At 36.4% G+C, this 26,886-nt stretch overlaps 2 protein-coding genes across 7 annotated transcripts in view; one reads left to right on the top strand and one right to left on the bottom strand.

Moving 5' to 3' along the window:
• LOC135206138 (ankyrin repeat and SOCS box protein 13-like) overlaps window positions 1-25,154 on the bottom strand; it is a 46,262-nt gene extending 21,108 nt beyond the window's left edge. For 3 of the 4 annotated variants that reach the window (XR_010312685.1, XR_010312686.1, XM_064237393.1), the window contains exons 1-5: window positions 24,805-25,154; window positions 10,071-10,252; window positions 8,423-8,573; window positions 7,137-7,277; window positions 2,547-2,670 (exon numbers count right to left, since the gene is read on the bottom strand). Coding sequence is in view for 2 of the 4 variants with exons in the window: in XM_064237393.1 (XP_064093463.1) it covers window positions 2,547-2,670; window positions 7,137-7,277; window positions 8,423-8,573; window positions 10,071-10,252; window positions 24,805-24,838 (632 nt within the window). In the remaining 2 variants the exon portion in view is untranslated. Of the gene's footprint in view, window positions 1-2,546; window positions 2,671-7,136; window positions 7,278-8,422; window positions 8,574-10,070; window positions 10,253-24,059; window positions 24,211-24,804 lie in introns of those variants that run through there. The other variant, XM_064237394.1, reaches the window with a different exon arrangement.
• A 224-nt stretch (window positions 25,155-25,378) lies between these two features.
• The window catches only part of LOC135206136 (protein neuralized-like), a 278,119-nt gene continuing 276,611 nt past the window's right edge, over window positions 25,379-26,886 (top strand). Inside the window, exon 1 of one of the 3 annotated variants that reach the window (XM_064237391.1) lies at window positions 25,379-25,523. In XM_064237391.1, the coding sequence (XP_064093461.1) occupies window positions 25,490-25,523 (34 nt within the window). In that variant the 5' untranslated portion in view covers window positions 25,379-25,489. The remainder of the gene's footprint in view (window positions 25,524-26,886) is intronic. The other 2 variants (XM_064237388.1, XM_064237389.1) reach the window with 2 other exon arrangements.

Raw genomic sequence — 26,886 nt, 5'->3', positions numbered from 1 at the left:
CTTTGTCTTTTATCCACACAAGAAGAAGCCTTTCCATTTCATTGTGCACGTGGGTCCTCTTGCTGGACAAAATAGTCACGCTCTTGGAAGGTGTAGCTGCTTTGATGACATCCTTCTGCTTAAGGATGGTGCCTATTGTCGACGGATTTCAGCCATATTCCTTAGTGATCACACTCAGTCGCATACCAGCTTCATATTTTTTAATGATCTCCATCTTCGTTTCCAAAGAGAGCATCCTCTTCTTTCCGTGAATTTCAACTTTCTTGGGATCCATGACCCATGACTATGTATATACTGTATGTAATTATGTTATGTAATACGTATACGTATGTATAGTCGATTCATTTAAGGTAGATTCTTGCGCCTACGAGACGTTTGTTTGGCGGCCTCTGATTGGCTGGACCGGGAGGTAGGCCGCTCGCTCAGTCTCATTATTTTCTACTGTGGCTTAGAAAACTAGCAATATTATGTTTATATTTCTTCAATCAACTCACGCTTTGCTAAAGATAGGAAAATTTCGGTCATACCATAGTTTTCGGTATTAATTGTACAACTAAGTCATCTTTTCCTGAAATCAATAAGATAAAACACAAAGGAATTACAACAAGTAAAAGTTAAAAGAGAAGCATTTAATTTTTTATACCCGTTTTTATTTATCATCGGATTTTGCATCATTAAAGCGATTAAGATAAAATAAAACTTGTGTTTTCATGCAACAAATTCACCCTGAATACGCTGGTGCTTTCAGATTTTGGATGCGTGTAAAATGTGAGGAGAAAATGAAGAATATGTCTTATTATGTTGCGTCAGTAAATGATTCAAGTTTGACGGTATTGCTGAGAGGATGAGATCTGCAAAGCGTCTTCGTTACGTTTGTCTCATCAGCAAGAGATTTGAGTTGCCAATTAGCGATATTAAAGGTTGCAGTTTCGACAATATTTACCTTGTTATACTATTACATTTTCTGAAAATAAAGACACAGAATTTCTATTATAACTGTCGAACATTTTAAATCCAATATCATATAGTATGTCTGGGCATATCTGACAAGGAAAAAAATAATAATAATCAGGTGAATGCATCTGGTATCGTTAGCTCAGACCCACGCGGGCCGCGGGGAATTCAATCCAGCAAAGAAGTTGAACTCTGTGGAAGGACGACTTCACACTCTTCAACTCAGCCTAAACTTTAATCAGGTTGTTTCAAGATGTTGTTTCTAATTTTATTTTATGAATATATTTTCAAATGAAAGAGACATCAGCGACTTATTTGAGTGATAAGAAATAATAATCTCAGTGAAGTAATAAACAACAAATAATTAAGAAAGATTGACTTCCTATCAAGCTGAGTCAAGTACGGCTGCAACATAATAAGACATATTCTTCATTTTCTCTTCACATATTAGACGCATCCAAAATCTGAAAGCACCAGCGTATTCAGGGTGATTTTATTGTATGAAAATACAAGTTTTAATTCATCTTGATCGCATGACTTATTAAAAATACAATGATAAATAAAAACAGGTGTAAAAATTGAAATTTTTTCTCTTCACTTTTACTCGTTGTAATTCCTTTGTGTTTTATCTAATTGGTTTCAGGAAAAGATTATTTAGTTGTACAATTAATACCGAATCCTTTGGTATGACCAAAACTTTATTATCTTTTGGAAAACGTGAGATAAATGAAGAAATATAAACATTACTGCATGTTTTCTAAGTCACAAACAAAAATATGACAATGAGCGAGCGGCCTACCTCCCGGTACCAGCCAATCAGAGGCCGCCAAACAAACGTCTCGTAGGCGCAAGAATCTACCTTAAATGAATCGACTATAGTAAAGTTCTCACACAACACGATAAAGTTTATTACAACAAAATCACTAACGAATTTACGTTAATAAATGAAATCGTTAGAACGAACGAATACCGTGTGTGTACGATACCGATGATGCGTGAAGTGACCGAAGAAGCATGCCGCTACGTAGATGCATCATGGGAGGGATGCTGACCAATAGGAGAGAAGGATCTCATGGCGGTGACTAGCATCAGGAACCAATGGGAAAGCGGAAAGATGATGGCAAGTCTACTCAGTTGGCGGCGCACGAGTTTGAAAATTGTTATCGGTGGTCCGGGTGAATCTCGGACATTACAGCAACAACCTTTCGTATCTTGAATAATTTTCGTATGTAGAGCCGCAAAAATTTTCGTATTTGCTTTTGTATCTCGAGTTTTTCGTAAGTTGAGCCTTTCGTGTCTCGAGGTACCACTGTAGTGTTATCCTTGAAAATCTAGTCCCACTGACTACGTACATCACTTACTGTTAAAGCTGGCTGGCATTAACTATGTAAACTATGTACAAGTAATATTCTATCATCCTGCATCTATAAACAGGCAACTAATTTCAAAATCAATGTATTAATAAACAGTACAGACACCATTCATGTTTAAGAAAATGTAAAACCTGACTAACACTTACATAGGTGTTTAAAGAATAACTAGTTTTATGAATAAGAGCCACAAATGAAAAGATGACTGTAAAATAAACTTACTTAGTTTTCAGATATGGATCTGCACCATACTGTAGTAATAACCTTGCAGCATCTGCATTTCTGCTGTTCATAGCAATGTAGTGTAGAGGTGTTTTATGATTCTTTATGGCATTAACTTTCACACCTGAAATGTTAAGAAAACATATAAGAACTCTCTAACATGCATTAACATAACTTTGAGTTACTGTACTATTTCAATTCATGAAATAACTGTTCCAAGTCACTTCTTGATTTGACAGTTGCATAGGACATTCAACTCTTCTCACAAACATAATATGCAAGGGATGCACTAAATTATTTCATATTTATTGTTATTGTTTTATACATAATCATAGCACATTATGGCAAAGGGAAGAGCAAATGAGTAAAGTCAAATACATATAAGAGATAAATAGTAGTAGTTTATTGTATTACTGCATCATTATTGACACAGAAAATAATTAAAACCTGGAAATGCAGGAGACAAAAACCTGGAAATGCAGGAGACAAAAAGACCATATTGTGTAGCTTTTGCATTGTTATACAAACTACAAAAATATGGTCTCTTTGTCTCCTGCATCATTATTATTGTTACTTCTGCCAAGGAATGTATACTTTTGTTTGCTTATTTTTTTTTTTTTTTTTTTGCTAAACCACACAAAAACATTCTGTGTATTTTCTCTACATTTTGCCAACTGTGGGACAAGCAAAAATGAAAACAGCTAAAAATGAATATTTGTATAGTACCACGAGTATACTAACTTTTAATGGAATGAACCAAAAGGACATGAACTTGCCTAGCAAGTTTCAACAGAATAAAAGCCTGTGTGATAGAAGAAAAGAGCAAAAAAGAAAAGCGTCAAATTAAAATGTAGAAATTCAACTAGAAACAAACACATCATTCCTCTGCCAAGGAATGTATACTTTCGCTTGCTTATTTGTTTATTTGCTAAATCACACAAAAACATTGTATATTTTCTCAACATTTTACCAACTGTGGGGCAAGCAAAAACAGCTAAAAAAGGGATTTTGACGTAGGAAAAATCTATTTCTGGGCGAGGAAGCCGTGTCGCCCAGTGAAATATGTCTGCTTTAGCACACATTATTTGCGGAAAATTTGCACATTCGCAGTATTTTTCTATGAGAAATATTCACAAATTCCTGTTTTTTTTAATCAATTTCATCATAAAATGCACTTTTTGTGATAAAACTATTAAAAAAACCAAGTATGAACATTTTTAGTGGGTTTTTCTTGAGTTTTAACTAACAAAATAGGCTGCCTTTAGCGTTTTTATAGGGGTTCCAAACATTCGCGGGTTTTAACTATTCACGGGGGAGGGGGGGGTGTCTGGTGCGCATCCTCCCGAATATGGGGGGATCACTGTAGTATCAAGGGTATAACTTGTAATGGAGTGAACAAAAAGGACATGGACTTGCCTTGCAAGCTTCAGCAGAATAAAAGCCTGTGTGTCAGGAAAGAGCAAAGAAGAAAAGTGTCAAATTAAATTATAAAAATTCAAACACAACATTCTTAATAAATAAAAGAAAGGCTTGAATATGAATTAGTGGTGTCAATAAACAGATATAAAAAAATAAATAGTAAAATCAAAGTGTGTCTCCTCTTTAAGTGTGGGAACAGAAGTTATGGTGCTTGTTTGTTTGTATGGTGTTTTTATGTTGCATGGAACCAATGGTCATTCAGCAACGGGACCAACGGCTTTACATGACTTCCGAACCACGTTGAGAGTGAACTTCTATCATCAGAAATACACATCTCTAACCCCTCAATGGAATGCCCGAGAATTGAACTCGTGGCCACCGAGGTGGGAGGCTAAGACCATACCGATCACGCCACTGAGGCACTGAGGTTATGGTGCAAACCATTGTTTAAGAACACTGTTAAATGGTAACATCCAGCACAAGCACTCCAGTCAGTTAATAAAAGCACAACATAACTGAAGAATTGAAGGAGAAATTGTTAAGCTCCCTACAAGTACCTAAATCTAATGTAATTAAACCATGGTTCAGAAGCAGGGAACTTAAAGGTAGCACTACAGCCTCTTTTCAAACTTAAGAGCATCAAAACTTATAATACTACCTAGAAGACTGGCCCGTAATGTTACAGTTAAAGACCTGAGAGATATCTGGCACTTGGCTACTAAGTACTTCAGCAGAATACAATTGTTGATGTTCTTTGAACATGTGAATCATAAAGCATATATGCATATACAAACTAAGACTATTGACTAAGTTTTTATTAATACTAATATATGTTAAATGGAGTTTTAATAGGCAGAACCCAAAGGATCTGTGTTGCTGGTCCATGTAGTAGCTTTAGCAATGACATTTCAGGTGTTCCTCAAGGACATTTGCTATTTATTATCTATAATACTAGTGACAAGTGGCAAGATCTTCTATAAGTACGGGCGTTGCAACATGGCTTGGGGTTATGTATACAGCAAGGAAGACAACAAAGAAAAGTGCAGCTGGACTGGGAGTTGGCAATATGACAAATTTTCTAAGACAATTTGTATTTTTCATAGCTACAAACCTGTGGTCTTAACAATATGATAATTTCTAGCGCCTAGCTGGATCCGGTTAAAAAGCAGATGAAAGCAAGGAATCTTGTGATATCTGGCAACGCATGCGTAGATCAGGTGAAGAGTGGTCAAACGCCGATTATCTACGCCAGTCTTTTCTTAACCACCTGGATGAGAGTTGGGTTTTTTCCTCTCTTGGCCATTTCCCGGTTCTTTGCCCGTTTCGTTTCCTTTAGTGTGTGTGTGTGTGTGTCTTTTTACCTGGTATTATGGTTTCTTCTGCTCCTTCTCGACGTCAGCATATGTGCCCCGGAGTTCCTGGGTTCCCGTGTTCTCGTTTTTTGGCTTCGTCAGAGAAAGACCCTGCAAATGATGTGTCAATTCCTTAAACCGCCCGAAGGAAGAAGGAAAGGTTCAAGAGATCATCTGCGACCACGTTCCGTTTCCCTGGGATATACCTGGCTGAAAGCTCTACCAAATTTGAGGGGCTGTCGATAACCCGAAGCACAAGACTTTGAACTCGAAGATCTTGTCCGCCAGAGAGAAGCGAAGGAACTTCCTGGACATGGGATGAACAGGGATTTGGAAGTTTGCATCCTTCAAGTCTATCGACAGCATGAAGTCGCTTTACCTCACGGCTGCCAACATCGAGCGCAGGGTCTCCATCTTGAACCGTGTCTTCCTGATGAAGCAATTCAAGGTGGATAAGTCGATCACAGGCCTCCATCCTCCCGACGCCTTAGGCACCAAGATGTGACTAAAACCACGGGGAGGGACGCACTACTTCTGCTATCGCATCCTTGTCCAGCATTTTCTGCACTTCCTCCCAAAGAGCCAAGAACTTCAGAGAATCTGGGGGATACGTCTCCCTGAGCTGCGGCCTGTCCGACAGAGGAGGAGAGAAGCCGAATGGCAACAGGTATCCTACCCGAAGGACATCTACCACCCACTTCTCCGCCCCGTAACTCTGCCACTTGGCCCAATGGCCAGTCAGGCAACCCCGCACCCGTGGCGCAGGAGAGGGAGAGGGCAGAGTAAGTAGTAGAACTGAGAAAACCATAACAAAGAGCAATTTTAAACCTGCTTTCTGCTGACATCTCATAAAGTCAAATGTATCAATTCTATTTTCTGTTTCCTCATATTTAATTATTTATCAGTTTTCCTTTAATGTGTCTGTCTTTGCAGGCTGATTTCCCTTTGGATCTCTCTTGGGTTTATAGTCTGTTGACTGTCCACTGGGGTTTTCAGCAAAAGATTCAAAGAAAGAGGTGAAAGTACTAAGGATGATGAAGCCTGCCTAAAGCACCCAATACACAGAAGATGAGGTTAATATATTTCTTGCAGTTTGTTTGGTAAAACACCAAAACTGCCAGTTCTGTTTGCTTCATGATAGTTTATATAAAAACATAGTATCTCAGCTGGGCAAATGTGTTGCAAATTTAGATCTTTGTCTGGGTATTGTGGATGCTCATCTTTACCTGTCAATTACCTGGCCAGGTTTGATGCTTCTTGGGAAAGTAACTTTTCTTTGGATGGCAGAAGACAAACATAAATTTTTGATACATATTAGTACTGTGTAATCATCTTCTGTTAATTCACAAGAGGCACAAAATTTTAGTCATGAGTATTTTAGTAGTGATATTAGGAAAGTACTGATTCATTAAAAACACAGATCCCTACACTAGGGAAAAAAGAGCAAGGGACTTCATCTGCAGAAGTACTGATTTATCCAATGGCTTGCCACATATGAGAGTACTGTATATAAATTTGGCATGGTGGTCTTGTTACATTATATATAATAACAATAATAGTTGATGGCACATCTATTCCCGTACTATTTTGTGGTGACAATACTGGTGATATACGTACATATGTTCTATCTCATATAGGGGATTTTCATATATGAAAAAGCACCAGTGAAAATAATGTAAATTACTCTTTCAAGAATGAGCTCTATTTTGTTTCAAGTAATAATGAAAAGCAAAATGAGAGGTTTGTTCATTGCATTACTGCTATAATCTACATCTGAATACAAAAAGTTTGACCAAAACCAGATTTGCTGCTGACATACCAGACTTTAATAAGCATCTGATGCAGGATAAAGATGGAGTTCCCATGGAACAGGCAGCATGGAGTGGTGTGCCATAATGAGTGTCATTTGGATCTAAGTGAGCACCAGCTGCGATGAGGAGGGCAACTATTTCTGTATTCCCTAGAAAATAAAAAAGATTGTGTATCATAGAAAAGTAAATACAGTAAAGAAATAAATTATACAAGATAATCAAGTGTATCTTAGAAAAGTAAACAGTAATGAAATAAAATATGCAAGATAATCATTAATTGCAATATCGTTTCATATTTTAAAAGCTAGGTCCTTCTCATTCAACTGCAAAGAGAAGGGAAAATAAATACTTATGACTATATTTCATGTTTAGTGAATATAAACCAATACTTCACAGTAACATTACAGTTTGTATGTTGATGAACAGATGAGAAAACACAAAGCTTCACTCTTGAATTGACACACTGATGCCCAGTCAGTGGGAAAGTAATGGGTACCTCAGCATAAGATAATTTTTTGCTTCTACACAGAATTTGCATTATGTAATTATGTATTCATATAAGTTCAAATCATTACCTTGCAGCAGTTGAATATCTACTTAAGGAGGAGGGTTCAGATAAAGTGAGAAGCTTACCAAGTGGATAATATTAAAAGGTAGAAAGGATGTATGATAGCTAAGAGTTTGAGTTGTATGTTAGGCAATGCTAATGTGGTTATTTTAATCCATACAAAAAATTGGCCAAATTCGTATTAGAATTTAAGGAGGCTAGGGTAGAAATTAAGGACCAAGTGCCCACTTGGGAACTTCTGAGTGTGCACTGAGTTGATAAGTACATGTATAAAATTAAATGGAAAAAATGATGAGAGGTACAAAAGCGGTCACCTGACCAATCCTTTAGTGAAAGCGAGGCTCTGTAAAATCATGTACTGTTGTGCAAAGATTATTTAAAGAAGGATATCCACTGTAAATTAAGAGAATTTGTAAAGGCTCTAAAAACATGTACTGTTGTGCAAAGATTATTAATAGAAGGATATCCACTGTAAATTGAGTGAATTTGTAAAAATTTTAAAATAATTATTACAGTACTGCATGTAAATACTATTCAGCATATGTATAACTTAAATTTATTGTTTTAGTGGTCAAGGAGTAAACATTTCCAATAAGAAGAGTTAATATGATAACTCTAGGGCTTTCTACTCTGCAAATTATTTATAGCAATCACAGTGTTGTCCAGCCCAATTAACATCATATGTGGGTTGCAGTAAATCAATGGTTTGTCCAGTTGTAGTCTCACCTCGAAGAGAAGCTTCATGTAATGGGGTGGATAGTAGTAGAGGTGGGTTAACAGCTGCTCCCATATTAAGTAGAAGTTTAACACACTCTACACTTCCACCAGCACAAGCATCACATAAAGGAGTGCTGTTATCTATACTCTGGGCATTAATCTGGAAATAAAATAATATTTAGAATTTTCACTAACACATGAGTAAAAACTTTCAAATGCTTCAATAATTATGGATAGATATTTTAAGTGTACTGTTAATTATAAGCATAATGTAAGTGTATCACTAATGCAATATGTATGTCAGATGTAGTAGTGATAAATGCTTCAGTAAAAGACAAATATATCTAAATAAAGATATATCTAACAAATTAAGGCGAATAGAGTGAACTTGTTATCTATGCAACAGGTAGTATACAAATGACCACTATGGGTTAAAAATTAAAAAAAATTTTGGTGCTAAAAGACAAAATATATATGCTGAGTTCAATAACCAGCCCTATTTCAAACATGAACTTTTGTATTTCAAGTATCATAAATTCATAATCAATAAATTGAGTTTTCTATATTGAGGTTTATGTGCAGGAGCACACATGATATTATGCATTTAAAATAAACTCAATAAGTATATATACTTACCCTTGTGGTTCTCTATGCAGAGAATAGCAATAGTAACCAAAATCAGAAAGCAAAGCAAAATTATGAAAGCTGACAAATAAAAGTTATTACATGCAATGCAAAATACAATGTTAGATCAAATTATAACTAGTAATATTATATTAAAATACAAAACTTGTTTCTTTTACACCTAAAACATTACATGGCTACCTCATATACTTGAAGCAGGCAAACATTCACTTACTGTGACCTAAAAGAAAAAAAAATATAGCACAGTTACAATGCTACTCAGAGATACCGTAATTTAATTTCCAAACTACTTTAAACAAAAATGTAAAAATGATCCATCTAACAGGCAGTCCCCGCTTACTGGCGGCATCGGTCAACAGTGTTCCAGTTTTACAGCACTTGTCTAGTGACCCTTAACTGGATTTTCGCAACAATCTCCAGTTAACGGTGTTAAGCGGGTTATTAGCGCTATTATCGCCAAATTTCAGTTAGCGGCGCTTGGCAAGGAATAGAACCCCTGCCGTTCACCAGGGACTGCCTACCTCTGTCATAACAACAATACATTTTCTACTAAAGAAAGTTTCATCTCCATAGATATTTGTACAGAACATTATTATTATTTATTACTGTCTTACTACTTGCAATGAGCAGACATTCCAATGGAACAAGGCATGAACTAAAATATATGAAAGAAAACTGGTTGAAACAGAGGAAAATCTTGATGGTCTACAATATTGCGTTATAACATCTGAGGGCTTTGAATAAAATTAACTTCAATTAACAGGCATTACTGTACAGTTTCAAAAACTGCAGAGAAGCACTGTAGGCAAAGATTCAAGGGTTACTGCAAGAAGCTATAACTGATGCAAAAAAATGAATAATACGTTCAAGCGAGCAAGAAGCCTTACTAAAACAGAACAACTAAAATGTACCTTGAAATACAATACAGTGATGAATAAAAAAAAAAAAAAATTGGCATACCATGATTCTTTACTATTATTAGAACTGTCAATTGAAATAACATCAAACTTACCCATGCTCCTTTTTCAAGAAGGTACTCTGTGATTCCTATATCACCAGTGAGACATGCCATGTGCAGTGGTGTTACACGATCATAATGCTGTTCATTGATATTGTAACCATTCTCAACTAAATTCTGAACTTCGCTGAAATTTCTCATGGCCACAGCATTGTGTAGTGGAAACAACTGAGTTCCTGAAAGTATGAAATTTTTATCGTTAGAATTTTGCAATATACTAACCAGTTTTATGGATTCCTTACTTGCCATTAGTACTAGTTCATAATGAATTACCTATGCTACAAAAGAATCGTAATTAATCAGTACTTTGGTAGGATGAATGAGTTAGTGTATTAGACATTCAAAGATGTGAAAAGCAAGACTGCAGAAGCACCTTTTGCATCTATTATTTGAAGAGAAGCATTTTCATCAAATATTAGGCTTTCATCTTACATGATACCTTGACTAAAAAAATTCCAAAATGCCAGACAATTTCAAACTGATTGCCTCTGGAACTAGATGAAATCCACTCATAGATCATAGCAGTGTCACAACAAGAGTAAAGAGTCCAACACCAAGGCATATATAATAGTCATATTTACTTCAAAATCTACATCACTATATCTTTCTATAATTATTAAGTCTCATCCAGAATCTGGGCATGACTTGTAGTTTCAGCTTATCTCATTCGGCAGGTGAGTGATGCTATGAGCTCTGTTTTTCCACTGTTTGTGTAGCCTGAGTTGTTGAAATTTGTTATATCTTATAGTCCCGCAGCCCGGACCATTGAGATACAACGAACGAGATACTGACTGTAACCCCTACCGGTATTTAGGAGTAGACTTGTAAACAGTGAAACTGACCGTCTAGATCCAATATATGAGATACCAGATGAAACTAATATATAATATATCTGCAGACTCTACTGATTATAGAATGACCAGTGAAAGACATTTTGGAGGGTGGGTTTCCTTGACAGACGCACTGAAAAGGGGGTGTTTTAATTGGATCTAGATCCAACTTAGGAGATACCGGGTAAAATTTACACTACAATAGCACTCCACATCCTAGAGTACTGTGGTGGTAGTTAGAGACATTTTAGTGGGTGGTTACCCCCCTGACATACGCCCCACAATGAGTGGGGAGGGGGACAGGATCTGCATCCAACATTGGAGATACCAAGTAAAATTTGTACTACAATTGCACTGCACATCCTAGAATGCTGTGATGGTAATGCCAGACATTTTAGTGGGTGATTACCCCCTGACAGACACCCCACAACGAGTGGGGAGGGGGAGACAGGATCTGCATCTAACATGGAGATACCAAATAAAATCTGTACTACAATAGTTCTGCACATCCTAGACATTTTAGTGGGTAGTTACCCCCTGTGAGACACCCCACAATTAGTGGGGGGTAGTGGGAAGGGGAGGGGGAGACAGGATCTCCATCCAACATCGGAGATACCAAGTAAAATTTGTACAACAATAGCACTGCACATCCTAGCATGCTGTGATGGTAATACCAATCATTTTAGTGGGTGGTTACACCCTGACAGATACCCTACAATGAGTGGGGAGAGGGAGGGGGAGACAGGAACTGCATCCAACGTTGGAGATACCAAGTAAAATTTGTACTACAATAGCACTTCATATCCTAGAATGCTGTGATGGTAATGACAGACATTTTAGTGGATGGTCTCCCCCTGACAGACATACCCTAACAGGTGGGCAGGGGGAAGGGCAAGCCCTGATAATGAATGTCTAGATTAGTATAGTGGGCTACTATTGACCCGTAGTATACATTATCGTGATATATTTAATAAATATTTTTATTCTTTCTTTATCCTTTGTATTTATCTAACACAGTGTTTCCCAACCTTTGGCACTTTGAGGAACCCCTGAGACAATTTTCCTCATCCCAAGGAACGCCAACACACACACACACACACACTACCTATATATATATATATATATATATATATATATATATATATATGTGTGTGTGTGTGTGTGTGTGTGGGTGTGGGTGTGTGTGTGTAAGCATTTGTATTATTTCCGTTAATTACCTTTAGTAAAACAGAGGGAAAAAATTTCGCACGAATATGTTACGATAAAATAAATTATAGGACTACGATTTTCTTACGCCATGTTTAACGAAAATATATACTTATAATAACAAACAATAAATACATACTGAATTATTACGGAACACCTGGCGATGTGGCGGAATCACAATCAAGCTCAAAAAACAAGCTGCAGAATCCCTCCCACCTATACCTAATCAGTCCCAGCTGCCAAAAATCCACCCGCAATCACACTTTCTTCTTTACACAACAAATACAGCAGGACAATTGACCTACACCTATACACAAAACAAAACAAAACACATTGTACCTACCAACCACTATACAAAAACAACGAAAAAACAAAACACAGGTACGTACTTGCCAACACTAGATATTCCTAGGGCTATCCTGTGCCGTCCGCTGGTTAAGGTCACAGAAACCAACAACAACAACAACCCAATGGAACAACAACAACCCACACAAAAAGGCAACATACACCCACTAACAACAAGGAATCACAACAGCTCACCAATACAACCTTCAAACAACTCAACAACCCACCAAGAACCACAACAGCTCCCAACACAACCCCTCAACCATAACAACTCACAATAACTCAACAAAAAACTCACAAAAGCACAACAAATCCAACAACACAGCTCCAAAAAAAAAAAAAAAAAAAAAAAAAAAAAAAAAAAACAAAAAAAGAACTCTGAATTCTCTACCAAGCAGACAACCCAGCCAAGGAACTCACTAACAGCCAATACAGTCGTTAAACCATCCAACACCAATTACTCTCTCTCTCTTCACACACTACACACACACCACACACAAGACCTGTCAAATGGAACTCCATAACTCCTCCATAGCGATTCGTTCACAGAACCCCGGTTGACGTTGCTGATCTAACACAAAAATTATTTATTTGCTTCATATAATAACAGTCCATCTGTAGGCCATAACTATTCAGTCATATATTATTTTGTCAAGCAAAGAAACCGACTTCAATTATTGTACTACTCGCTTTAGCTTTGTTTACGAGATGAAAATTAATGTAGCGGTGGTTGGAAGACTGGCACTATAAAGTAGCATTTAGGTTCTTATCATTATTAGATTATTGCTGTAAAATGTCTATTAATACATAAACTTTGTTAAATAGAGTTACCGCACTTATTAAATTATAGTAATACACATTAATATATACGCTATAGTCATGGTGCAGATCATAATAATTGCGCTATAGCCTACTCGGTTTTGTTTTAATCGAAGCAGGACTACTACTTCTTTTGTTTCAACTGACTTTCATGCTATGAATCAATGGATAACATTTTTGTATTATCATTTTTAATGAATGAATATTGTTGTTACTATAGTTGATTTTTTTTCGCTTGTTGTCAAAATTCGTCAAGATATAATACACCCGGGCTGAGGAAGGACACAGCGGATCTCTGTTTTTTAAACAATCTCTCTCACACACCAAGTTATTTCGAACATTTCCATTCTCTCCAAAAGATTATGAATAAATACAAGATCAAACTAGACCCCCAAAAAATAATCACCTAGCCATTAATGCCAAAAAAAAAAAAAAAAAAAAAAGAGAATAAAATTCCAAAAATTAGTGCGATTGTCATTTTTTTTCTATCGTTAATGTTTAATGAGTCAGTGTTTAGCGAATTGTTAGGGTTTAGTGAGTAAGCGTTTAGTGAATGTTTATGAGTAATGAGTAAATGTTTGATGAATGTTTAGCGTTTAATGACTTTATTGTGTCAGTATTCAGTGAATGTTCACTGAGTCTTTAGGGTTTAGTGAATGTTTAGTGTTTAATTAATGTTTAGGATTAAGTGAGTGTTTAGTGAATGTTTAACCGAGTGTTTGGGGTATAATGAGTATTTAGTAAATGTAGTGTTTTAAGTATTTAGTGAGCATTTAGTGTATTGTGAGTGTTGGGTATTCAGTGTTTTGTGTTATTGAGTGTGCGTGTGATTTAATAAATTTATTACGCCCAAAGACGTCAAACAAATATTAGCAGTTACATTATTTGTTTGACGTCTTTGGGCGTAATAAATTTATTAAATCACACACACACTCAATTGTGTGTGTGTGTGTGTGTGTATGCAAGTGTAAGTGCATTGTGAGTGTTGGTGTTTAGTGATTGTACTACATTACTGTTTAGTTAGTGCTTCGCTACAATATGCAAAGAAAGTCCTGTATTTACACGGGAACCATTTATGATTGACACTGCTTAGATCCAAGAGCAGATGCTTAGGCCTGACCACAATGGTTGCAGTGCTTAGGTGTGTTTTCGTAAGGTAATTTTTCTCAGTGAAATTGGGTCGAATAATAATAATAATAAAGATTAAAAAAGTATTAGTAATAAAATATAGTACTAAGAGCTGGACCGAGACCTTTCAATATTGCCTTCCGAAGTCACTCTCGGCAGGGAGATCGCTACTCCAGTGATTGACGCCCTATGCCTTGCACACAGCTGACATATTTGCAAATTAGGTTGTCGGATTATTATGACTTGTGGAGACGCATTGTAAATCATATTAACAGTGGTAAATACACTGAACAGACGTGAGGATATAATATGATGTTAGTGCCTGTCTACTGGATATAATGAACAAATAAAGAAAAAAATATTACTAGGGAGAATGTATTGAAACACATTACATAGGCTGCCTGTGGTGCATGCTGGCGGGAAGTGAGACAAACGCACTCAGCTGCAGGGTGCAGATTTTTCAAGGCTAAAGTTGCCCAATGATTGCTAAAAAGGAAAAAGTTGCCAAAAGTTGCCAACCTCCCTTTTCCCTACAACTAACCCCTTGATTAATTTAGCCAAAAACATCCTTCCTAATGCATTTTCTCTAGTTACCTGTGCATTTGCCATAAAATGAGAGAAACTTGAATTTCACAAGGTATCATAAATCGTTGTGTTGAAATTTTTGTAACTGATACAAATGTAGTTTTCGATTTGCATTTATTATCTCAGTAAGGGTGTCATTTAGGGGGCAACTGCCCCCCCCCCTTTTCACGCCCCAAGCCCCAATAAAGTAACAACAGCTGATTTTCCATTATTCCTGCCAACTTCAATTGTGTTAATCCACATTAAAGTTTTTTTACCTATCTATCTATTAAGCTACCAGTGAGGATGAGAATAAATAAACAGTAGTGGGAGTCTATGGATTTTGTTTGAAATACCTTTTGTGTCAATGACAGGGCTTAGGCCTACACGTCAAAATTCTTATATTTTGAAGGCAATGACAGGGCATAGCCTACCACCCGTCAAATTCTTATATTTTGAGGCAATGACAGGGCTTAGGCCTACGTCAAATTCTTATATTTTGAGGCAATGACAGGGCATAGCCTACACATCAAATTCTTATATTTTGAGAAAATGACGGCATAAGCCTACACGTGAAAATTCACATATTTTGAGCCAATGATAGGGCAATAACCCTACACGCCAAATTCATATATTTTGGCAATGACGGGATATGGCCTACACATCAAATTCTTATATTTTGAGGCAATGTCAAGGCATAGACCTCACATATTCGTTATATTTTTTGAGACAATGCAAGGCATAGACCTATACATAAAAATTCTTATATTTTTGAGACAATGACAGGGTTTCATGGGCCTACACATCAATTCTTATTGCAAAATGGTTTTCTAACCGTATCTGTTGGAGATAGGGTAGTATATCTTGTTATTAATATGTAGTTTCAAGTCGAAACTTTCAACTCCACGATATATATGTCAAAAGTATACAGTGGAATGTACACTTTATAAAAGAAGATTACATAGGGCACACATATGCGTGGATGGCCATCTTAGGAAGCTGTCTCACCCTTACACCACTATCAAACTGCTTTCAATGACTATAAACTGAAAATAGATTTACTAAATGGGATAAATTATTGATTGCTGTGACGAGTAAATAAAATAGGGCTGCTGTAGTGTTCTATGAGAATGAAGGCTAATGGTAGGAAGGCATCATAGATTAGAATTAGAAAAATGTATGACAGCTGAAAGTTATGTATGAGATGATCCAAACCATCTGCGACTTGCGAGTAGCCCATGATTCATTGGTTTTGGTTTTGGGGCATTCTTATTGAGTCATCATCATCATCTCTCTCTCGCTCGCTCTCTATTGTTAGGAGAATATCAGCGCAGACAATATTCATAAAGATCTCGATTACGTTTTGATTGAAGCATTACCTATTTCATTTGTTAAGATGTAGGCGGATAATTCTTTGCGCCATTTTTATATGATAGGCCTAATGTTTATTCTGCAAATGTTAGGATACCATATGAAAAATTTTTGGAAGACAAAATACAAGCACTATAACAGCAGCAAACAAAAACAACGAATAAACACAAGACCAAATAAAAACAGTTGATATAAGATAGGCCTATAATTCAAAACGTTCATAAGATGCGTAAACCGACAAAAAGGCATACTCCCTTATCGGTCTACGTAAATTTTTATGGTCGTGTTATCGAGAAAGGAGATACTATAACACACAGACACAACAATATCGTACTAAATATCACTTATAACTCTATGAATCAAGCAAAAATATCAACTCTCAACAAACACTACAACAAACGTGGGCTGTGGCGCAAAAACGTCGTTCTTAATTCTTGATTACTCAGGTCAGACCTGGAGGTTTTGAACCTTTGTTTGTATTGGCAAAGAATTAATTTCAAACTATTCTGGCTGTGATGGTAAGCGGAAAAGCATAATTGTGGACTTTGCAGTAGAAATTTTGCAACAATCGTCAGAAAAAGCAACAATATATTGTTTGAATAACCGAAAGTTGCCAAACAAGTTGCCAATTTTCGGTAGTAGTTGCCACCACAAAAATTCTGTTTTGCACCCCACCACCTCAAGCAAAGGTTGCCAACTTTCATGATTTTTGGCACCAAAGTTGCCAACTTGGCAACCCTGCTCAGCTGGCTTTAATTTAAACATCAAACTGCGTATCATTTTTTATTTGAGTTTAGATTTTCTTTACCCTGAATATAATATGGTACCTGATACTTGGTGACAGTGTACAGATCAATTTTGAGTGAGGCAGCCGAAAATAAGTGGACTATTAGATAATTGGACATATTAGAGGCCAACTTAATTTGGGACTCAGGAGCTTCCAAGTTATATGATCGTCAACTTCGGAGGGGGAATAAATGGGGGGGGAAAATGTTTAATCTTTATATTAGCTTATCCTGACAATTCATTCACATTTTTCGTTTCCGTTTTCCAGTAATTTTTTGTGTTTGTGATACATCATCTCTTTGTGAAATGTGCGGGGTGTTAAAAACGGCTCTTTATGATGGAACTTTGGTGTTAATATCAATCGAATTCCCAAATCCCATAAAAATTTCATTTCGCCACACGACCAACAGCAACTATGAAACAATTCAGTTATGGTAGGACAACGCTGGGCTAAACGAACCTCGACATGGCTGCGTCTAGTATAGCAAGAAAAGAAAACTGACCAAAGTACGCCATTAAAACGACAATACTTACTTAAACCCTTACATTTTTTTTTTTGTAGTGGAATTGAAAAAGAGTGGCAACCATATGACTGGTTTTTTAATTATTCAAAATGCTCAGCACACATACTTGTAGCTGTTTATATATATATAATATATATATATAGGATATATAGATGGGATCATGATATACGTATATCCAATTCCAAGCTACAAATGCAAAATTTAATATCAAAACAAACTTTAACCTCCCACGATCCACATATAATTTTGTACCGAAGGGGATTTTTTTTTTTTTTTTTTGAATTGATAATATTTCGTCCCCCCCCATGGGATCGAATAGATATTAAAAGGACATTTGTAGCTTGAATTGAATAGATATGGATTCCACGTCGATGATAAATATTCAATACATATCAGGTATATAGTATATAGGTATAGATATATATAGATATATATCAATATATATATATATATATATATATAACTAATATTTACAGGCAGTCCCCCGGGTTACGACGGGGGTTCCGTCTTGGAGAACGCGTCGTAAGCCGAAATCGTCGTAAGCCGGAACGAGCTTGGAAATATGTCTTAACTAATAAAAATTATAAAAAACCTTACTTGCATCCTTTGGTTACACTACATGATTTTTTGTTTCTGTAAGTTTTTTATGTACAAAAAACCTGGAGTTATTTTTTCATAAAAGAATGCTGGTTCTTGAGTAAAAACTATTGTTTTAATCCTCTGGTGACACTACATTCTTGAGTTTTATGTACAACCTGGAGTGATTTTTGCAAAATCTTGAGCTACCAAGAACAGCTGATTACTATTTACGTATCATATAGACTAATTAAAGTAAATGTATCTTTAAATAGGCTTATATATTAGTATCAACAAAACATTTTTCCTGCCATGAGTCAGAGGCCGTTTAATGAAACGAACACTCTCTGTCCTATCTGTTCAGAAAAATAAAAGTTTACGTCAATCCCCGAGACCATTGTTGCCAAAGCGTCTCTCTCTCTCTCTCTCTCTCTCTCTCTCTCTCTCTGATCAATTACATTGGAACTTGACATAAAACGAATTGCCCTAATATTACGAATGTTTTGGAGATCAACAGAAAATTTGCGAAAATACCAAGCTTTGATATACAACGAAATATTTGAGACACAAAAAAATTTTGCGATGAGTGTTAGTTGTATAGGACGACCCGATAAATGGCGTTTCAGTCTGTTTGTTTGTTTGGGTGCTGCATGTTAACACGTCGTTGTTTATTCGTTGTATTTGCGCCTATTTTTCGTTTATTTTGTCATTTTTATTATTAACCAATGGGTCTCAAAGCTAAAGACAAAGCAGGTGATAAGAAAAAACCCAAGAAAAATGATTTCGATGAAGTAAAAACATGAAATTAATAGCAAAGCATGAACGTGGCGTTCGTATCGTCGATTTGGCAAACGAGTAGGTTTCGAAATCCTCCTACAATATCCACGATCATCAAGCAGGAAGAACTATAAAAACCCCCGAGACCATTGTTGGCCAAAGCGTCTCTCTCTCGTCTCTCAAAACTCTCGATGCTCTCTCTCCTCTAATCTCTCTGATCAAAATTACGTACTGGATAATGGTCTCTCTGGATACTTCGATTTTGCCAAATATTGAGGGGCTACAGAAACAGTTTGATTACTATTTACCGTATCATATAGACTAATTAAAGTAACGTAATCTTTCATAGGCTTATATTATTAGTATCAACAAAAAACATTTACTGCATGAGTCAGAGGCAGAATTTAACGAAACGAACACTTCTCTGTCTTAACTCGAGCGTTCCGGAAGAAGTCCCTCTCTTCTCTCTCTCTCTCGCAACTCCTCTCCTCTCTCTCTCCAGGCGTCTCTCTCTCTCAAATCTCTCTCTCTCTCTCTCTCTCTCTCTCTCTCTCTCTCTCTCAACCAATCTCTGATCATTACTGGATAATGGTCTCTCTTTGATAATTGGAATTTGCGTTGTAATCTAACCAGAAACTTCGTTTGTTATGATTACTGGAAACAAGCAATGATTTTTTCATTATGTTCGCTTTTTTGGACTGTTATATGTCAACTAGTATGTATTCATTCGCTCGGAAACTAGTTCCGCATATGAGGCGTCACTAAAACATAGAAAAAATACAACATAAAAAGTGTCGAAAATCATCATAACTCTCAAAATTTTTGTTGTAAATCCTAACCAGGAAACTTATTTTTAGTTAATATACTGTGCTAAACTATAAGGATTTTTATCATAGTATTGTGCGTTTTTTTAGCGTCGTTAACTCGGAGCGTCGGAAGCGTCAGCGTCGTAACCTCGGAACAAGCGTCGTAACCCAGGACGGATTTTTTTCCTCCATGAATATTTAAGAAAAAGCGTCGTACCTCGGAACGTCGTAAGCCTTTGGAACCGTCGTAACCCGGGGACCGCCTGTATATATATATATATATATATATATATATATAGAGGTTATGATATATGGTATATATATATATATATATATATATATATATATATATTATATATATACAATAATATACATATGTATGTGTGTGTGAAACTATAGAAAGTACACCAAGCCTAGTAAGTCTCACACATAGTATTTATATAGATGTGATGGAATTAATGAAGCGAAATATTCCAAACTTCAATAGGAATGTTTAAAAAATACTCCGGCAGTAATTTCTTATCCTCAAACATCAGAATATTTCTTGAATTTTTTGCCTTTTACATTTTATCAGGCTCATGATTTTCAGATACTTAAAATATTTCCAATATTAATATTGCCTATGATAGATTTTGAATTATTTCAAGGTGTCCCCCCATCTCTCCCTTCCAATCGCAGGTTATGTCTGTGAAGGGGTAACCACCCACTAAAATGTCTGGCATTACCATCACAGCATTCTGGATGTGCAGTGCTATTGTAGTACAAATTACACTTCGTATCTCTGATGTTGGATGCAGAGCCTGTCTTCCCCTCGCTCCCCCTCCCAACTCGTTGTGGGGTGTCTGTCAGTGGGGAAACCACCCACTGTAAATATCTGTCATTACCACCGCAGTACTCTAGATGTGCAGTGCTATTGTGTATAAATTTTCTTTGGTATCTCCATGTTGGATCAGTTCCTGCTCCCCCCCCCCCCCCCCCCCAACTCATTGTGGGTGCTGTCAGGGGGTAACTACCCAATAAAATACTGTCCTTACCAATGCATACTAGGAATACGTCTATTGTAGTACAAATTTACTTGGTGCTATGATGTTGAGGGAGATCCTGTCTCCCCCTTCCCCACTTCGTTTGGCCCCCTTCCCCCAACTCGTTGTGGAGGTCTGTCAGGGGGGGTAACCACCCACTAAAATGTCTGGCATTACCATCACAGTCCATTCTAGGATGTGCAGTGCAATTGTAGTACCAAATTTTTACTTGGGTATCGTCCAATGTTGGATGCAGATCCTTGTCTCCCCCTCCCCACTCGTTTTGTGGGGCATCTGTCAGGGGGTAAACCACCCCCCACTAAAACGTCGTCATTACCACACCTACAGTATTCTAGGATGTGGAGTGCGTATTGTAGTGTAAATTTTACTCGGTATCTCCTAAGTTGGATCTAGATCCAATTAACCCACCCCTTCCCTTTTCAGTGCGTTTTGTCAGGGGGAACCCACCCTCCGCCAAAATGTCTGTCACTGGTCATTCTATTATCAGTAGAGTCTGCAGATATATTATATATTAGTTTCATCTGGTTACCTCATCATTATGGATCTAGACCCAAAAATCTAACAAGTATTAGTGGTGCTTGTTAAGTAAGCCACCTAATATTTTTCGGCAGACGGTAAGTTTCACAGTTTACAAGTCTACTCCTAAATACTGGTAGGGGTTACAGTCGGTATCTCGTTCGTTGTAAATCAACGGTCCAGGCTGCTGCTCTATTAGTAGACATAGGCAACAATTGTAAACTCGGCCCCCCTCTCATGCCAAAAAAAAGTCTTTAGATTCTGATTGGGCATCGTGAAGATACACATTCCTCAGCTATGGTACTAGAAACACTTTATTCTCAAATAAATACTAACAGAACACCATCAACAGCTTATCATTTATTGATCACATCCTGTCGGTCAATGGTGGTCTCTGTAGCCTGATATTTGTTTGAGGATTGGCATTAAGTCACTCTCTTCCATTTTTTCAATAACACAGTCTTTGGTCAGTTGACTGTCCAAACTGAAGCCATTCTCTAGACTGCATAATTGGCTGTCCACATAGCAGCTGTTATTGAGATTTACAGTCAATACACAGTGATTATCATGAAGGCCTTGTAATTGATGTCACCTTAAAGACAGAAACTATCATCTGGATTGCATTAGGTCAGCCCTAAGATTGTAAAAAAACACATACTTGCACAATTACTCGAAGCGCAGATGTTAACTCACGACTACTTCATGTTAGAATCAAGAAATGACTGCAAGAACTACCCTTTGCCCTGCCAGAACTCTGTACCATAATGATTACATCAGCCCATCACTGTTACCCAGCTACAACTGGCCCTGGCTCTGTTGTAAGTACGTATACAGCAACAATTGAAGATTTTCTCATGTCATGTGTTCTTTGTCTTGGCAAACCCTCAAGCAGAGGTGAGTTTAAGGTGACCACAACTACTATCTTTAGAAAGTAGAAAGAAAAGCTACAAAATTTCTTGTGTGAGTTGTACAGAAGAGCAACGAAATTCAAATGTGTAAAAGCATGTATAGGGGGTATGTATAAAAATCCTTAGGAGCCGGCTTGAATGTAGTTTTACATTTTACCAAAAATATATGGGTAGAAATCACTAGCTACACCTTGGCAATTGGTTTAATTGGTTTCAACTGATGACCTTAGTAGCCAAAAAACACACTAGCTATACCTTGGCAATTGGTTTAATTTGTTTCAACTGATGATCTTAGTAGCCAAAAAAACAGACATATTGTTTGGGTAATGTTAGGATAAATAGACTATATATCAGGTATATATCATTTGATATGGACTAAGTTTTAGAAAAGAAAGGAAAGGATATATACCAAGAAAAGGGGCTTTGGTAGAAAATGTTGAGGTGTGGGCAATAAAATGGATGGACAATAAGGACGTCACTATCTTGTCAACATTTGTATCAGCAGATGAATGTAAAAGATGTGACAAATATGCTAAGGCTCAATAATGATGATATTTTGTCCTGCAGCTGTTTAAAGAGAGTACTATATAATAAATTCATGGGAAGTGTGGATTTAATGAACTAATTCATAACACTACAAAATCCACACCTGGTCCAAGAAATACTATCGCAGGTAATTTTTTAATTTTCTGATGTAACAGTTCTGAACTGTTGGTTACTTCATTGCAAACATTACATATATGGATGTTCCTGAACTAAAAATGATGATGCTTAAGGAATTCCAGTTGACTTTGACAGAATCACTGTTTCTTGATGGGGAATTGCAGTGGTTAGGAAAAGGGGCTGACCCTCTTCTGAGAGAATTACTTCCCTGTTTGCAAAGAAAAAGAAACATTTCCCTGCTGCTACACCCATCCATGGAAAAGACACCAGAACTGATGGCAACCACCATTATCCAGTGGTAGTGACTAGAGGAGGGTGTAAGACTGCACAAGTACCCCAGTTTTTTATTGACAGATGTGAGGTTCACTTATGTATCACCAAAAAAAGAATTTTTGTTTCTTTTCACACACTGCAAATAAACATGCATAAAACCAGGCTTTAGTTTATAGTGGTATTTTACTGGCTGAATACAAAACCAGACCTATTTTTACATGTGCTAAGAGGAGTTGAAAAATTTTTTTCTAAAAAAATTAGAGTACTGTACATGTTTTATGTATGAATCATAATTATATCAATAAACAAAGTATTGGATATTAACTTGATTTTGTATAATTAAAAAAAAAAAGTGTATTCATGTCCACCTCATTTTCTAAAATTTTTGAGTAAATATTATAACAATATATGTACTATATGAAAACCATGAGCATTTAATTTAAATTGTACCTTGTGGCTTAAAGGACAGACACGAAGATTTTGTTAAGTTTATCAAATTTTAAAAATTTTCCATGAAAATTGATGGCATTTATGCACTGTTTGCCATACTAGTAAAAAGATAAAAATGCATATAGTATTATTTTTATTATGGTTTCATAATTCAAGCAATAGTAGGCTATAGGGTTAAGTTTATTAAATAAAAGAGAAGGTAAAATTTTACAAATTACTCATGATTACAAACAGCATTTATTTATTATTTTAATCCTTCAATGTCATCCTCTGAAACAACTTTTTGCACATATGAATTCCATCAGTATAGGGTAAATGACCTGGCCGCAACAAGTAGACACTTCCCGAAAAAGCCCTTGAATTATGTCATTATTTCGTAATTTGGAAAAAACACTTACTTCGAGAGGAGCATAGAGGTCTCGATGTGCTGCCTGTATGAGCCACAACTCTTGACTGATGGTCATGGCAGCGAATTAAAGTACTTTCTCGGGAAGGTGGCCACGTTCCGGGTTCAACAGCAACTATGTCGCAGCCCAGTCATTTACCCTAGCTACTAAATTTTACTAAATACAAAAATTATAACAACAGATAGTTCTGACGAGCCCTATGTCACCACATTTATCATTCAGTATTTTTCAAGATTTAACTTAATATACTGCCAGGTGCATATCTTAATCTTTGTAACTGCGGTAGAATTACCTTCGATCATACAAAATATGGTCACTCTAAAATTGTGAACTGTAGCAAAGTGGAATGAATTGAAACGAAAAGTCTGTGAATTAAGCATCATAGTAAATAATGGTAAATATAGGGATACCAACCAACCTAAACTTCTCTAATTCTATTTCATTCTTAAAGGCTGGGGGGAGAAGGGGTTTTTGTTCATGCTCTACAGACCCCAACTGACTTGAGTGTTCATCACTGCTTCATGATGGAAATTTACTTGAAATTTAGAAACTCACTGCAACTGAGGCTATGGAAAGAAAAAACTACAGATGTTTGTAATTAGTACCTAGTTAGTAGCCTATATTCTAAGCTGACACTCAAATTCTTGCAAAATACCTACTAGTACCTACCTACTCAAGCCTACGCATGGCTAATGTTAATATTACAAAAGGCAGGATCCCTGAGTAAAATACATACTTGAATAGTCACTTTCAAAAACTGCTTCCATCATCTTGTATAAGGCCAGGCCTATTGTACACTTTATCACTTAAAAGAAACTGATGTAGGTATGTTAGCCTGCTGTAGGTTAAGTGAAAAGAGTAGGATTCTGTACTTAAACTCCGAACTGATTGTCACTTAATGTGTATGGCCGCAAACGAGCACGGATCTTGTGCCGTGACATCACTGTTGGCTTCTTCATCGGGTAAATGTTTTTGACCCTAATTTCATGACGCAGTAGCCAAATAACTTTGCACAGCACGATGGGACACGGACCTTGCCCTTGCTATGTTTCGGACTCGGCGACGAGATAGACCAACCAGCTGATCTTTGTTTACTTTTGTCAGACAGAAATAAGTATGATATTCTGAGGGTCGTACCAAACCTCGCTTCTAGTGGGCGTAAATTGTAAATTTTGCTGAGATATCAGTTTATATGATATCTTACGATATGAATTATTGCAATATATACTGAATAATGAGTTTAGTTGTGTGGCATCTCCGATGTAACCATGCGGTATGATTTTCATTCATACTCAATGTCTTGGGCCTAATGTCTCAAATTCAACCCGATAGACAAACGAAACGCCATCGGTGCAATTTGGCAGGTTATCTTTGTGCTTCTATTATCGCTATTTCAAACGACATTACGTCCCAACTGGGATATGGGACAATCAGGCAGTGCCTTCTGTCAATCAGGTTAGTATGCATTGCATTACAAATGTATACAGTAATCGTTACGCTGAGATTAAAGATTACTAACATAGGAGTAGGCTACCGATCATATTATTTCTTTGACAGTTTTTTGCTTCAGTTGACCAAATTATCATAAACTTGATGCTTACGATAGAAACTGTTTACGGTAGTTGTTACCTGAAATTTTAACGCATACAGTGCAAGTGATTGCGACGTGTATTTACTGTTGGCTTGCCGATGTACCTATACCCATAGTCGCAGTCTCCTAAAAATATACCCATGTCTAGGCCACTTTGTTGTCGAAACCGCACACTTGCTAGCAGAGTTGGATTGAAACCAACTCCCATGTTGGGAATTTCTTATATTTGGTGACCTGGCAAGGGTAGAGACGTAGGTTATTTGCGAGTGTTCATTTAGAGAATTTGATATTGTCCTTGCATGTACAACAATAATTTGCTCTAGGTATATCTTCTTTATTACAGGGCGGATTGACTCAAAATTTGGGAATTTTTAGTATTGTATATAGTACAGTGTTTTCTGATTTTAAAGAAGAATTAAACAATAATTATGATACAGAACTTTAGGACTATAATATTAAATTGTATTGTCCTGACAGTGGCACGACAAATATTACTGTAATTGCTTGCTTAGCCCTATATTCTTTCAGCTGTTAAATTTTGAACTTCAGTTTGAAAATACTTCATATTTATGGACATAAGATATGTAAAATGCAACGCCTTCACAGATTTAAAGTTCAGAATTGAGAAGATGCTCTACACAGAAATTTGAAGGATATAATTAAATGTATATTTAATATTAACAGAAGGTTACAATAATACATCTTTTTAAATTTCAGGTTTTGACTTGGAATTTTGTAATACCTACTTTTGATTACAAAAATAGTAAAGTACTGTATTGAATTAGTCATAACATTTCATTTCCTTGTTCCTATTATTTTGCACTCCAAATTAATTTGAGTTTTTCTTGGTATTTATACAGAAATTTATATAAAAAATATTCTAAATGTGAAGTCAAAGTCAATCCTTCCTGTAATAAAAAATAGTTATAAATATTAATGTATTTGTCAGGCATTTTTGGAATTACAAACTTGAAGAGCTTGTAATACAAAATTTTTTTTACATCTGTCCTGCCAGATGATAGGAGCTCAGTTACAACATACAAGTTTTAATGACCAGTAGTTTTACCTGTCTTACAGCATTCATTTTTTTAAATGAGTTAGTTACCCATCATGGTTGTTAAGAGGGGAGCCTTATGGCAAATGAGAAGATGCTCTACACAGTCAGGCTAGTTACAGTATTCACTACTGTATATTGAATTCCAGGTATTTTAATGTCCTTTATTATTA

Source organism: Macrobrachium nipponense, chromosome 29 (assembly GCF_015104395.2).
Source record: "Macrobrachium nipponense isolate FS-2020 chromosome 29, ASM1510439v2, whole genome shotgun sequence".
Taxonomy (NCBI): domain Eukaryota; kingdom Metazoa; phylum Arthropoda; class Malacostraca; order Decapoda; family Palaemonidae; genus Macrobrachium; species Macrobrachium nipponense.
This window is presented reverse-complemented; position numbering and strand designations above follow the sequence as displayed.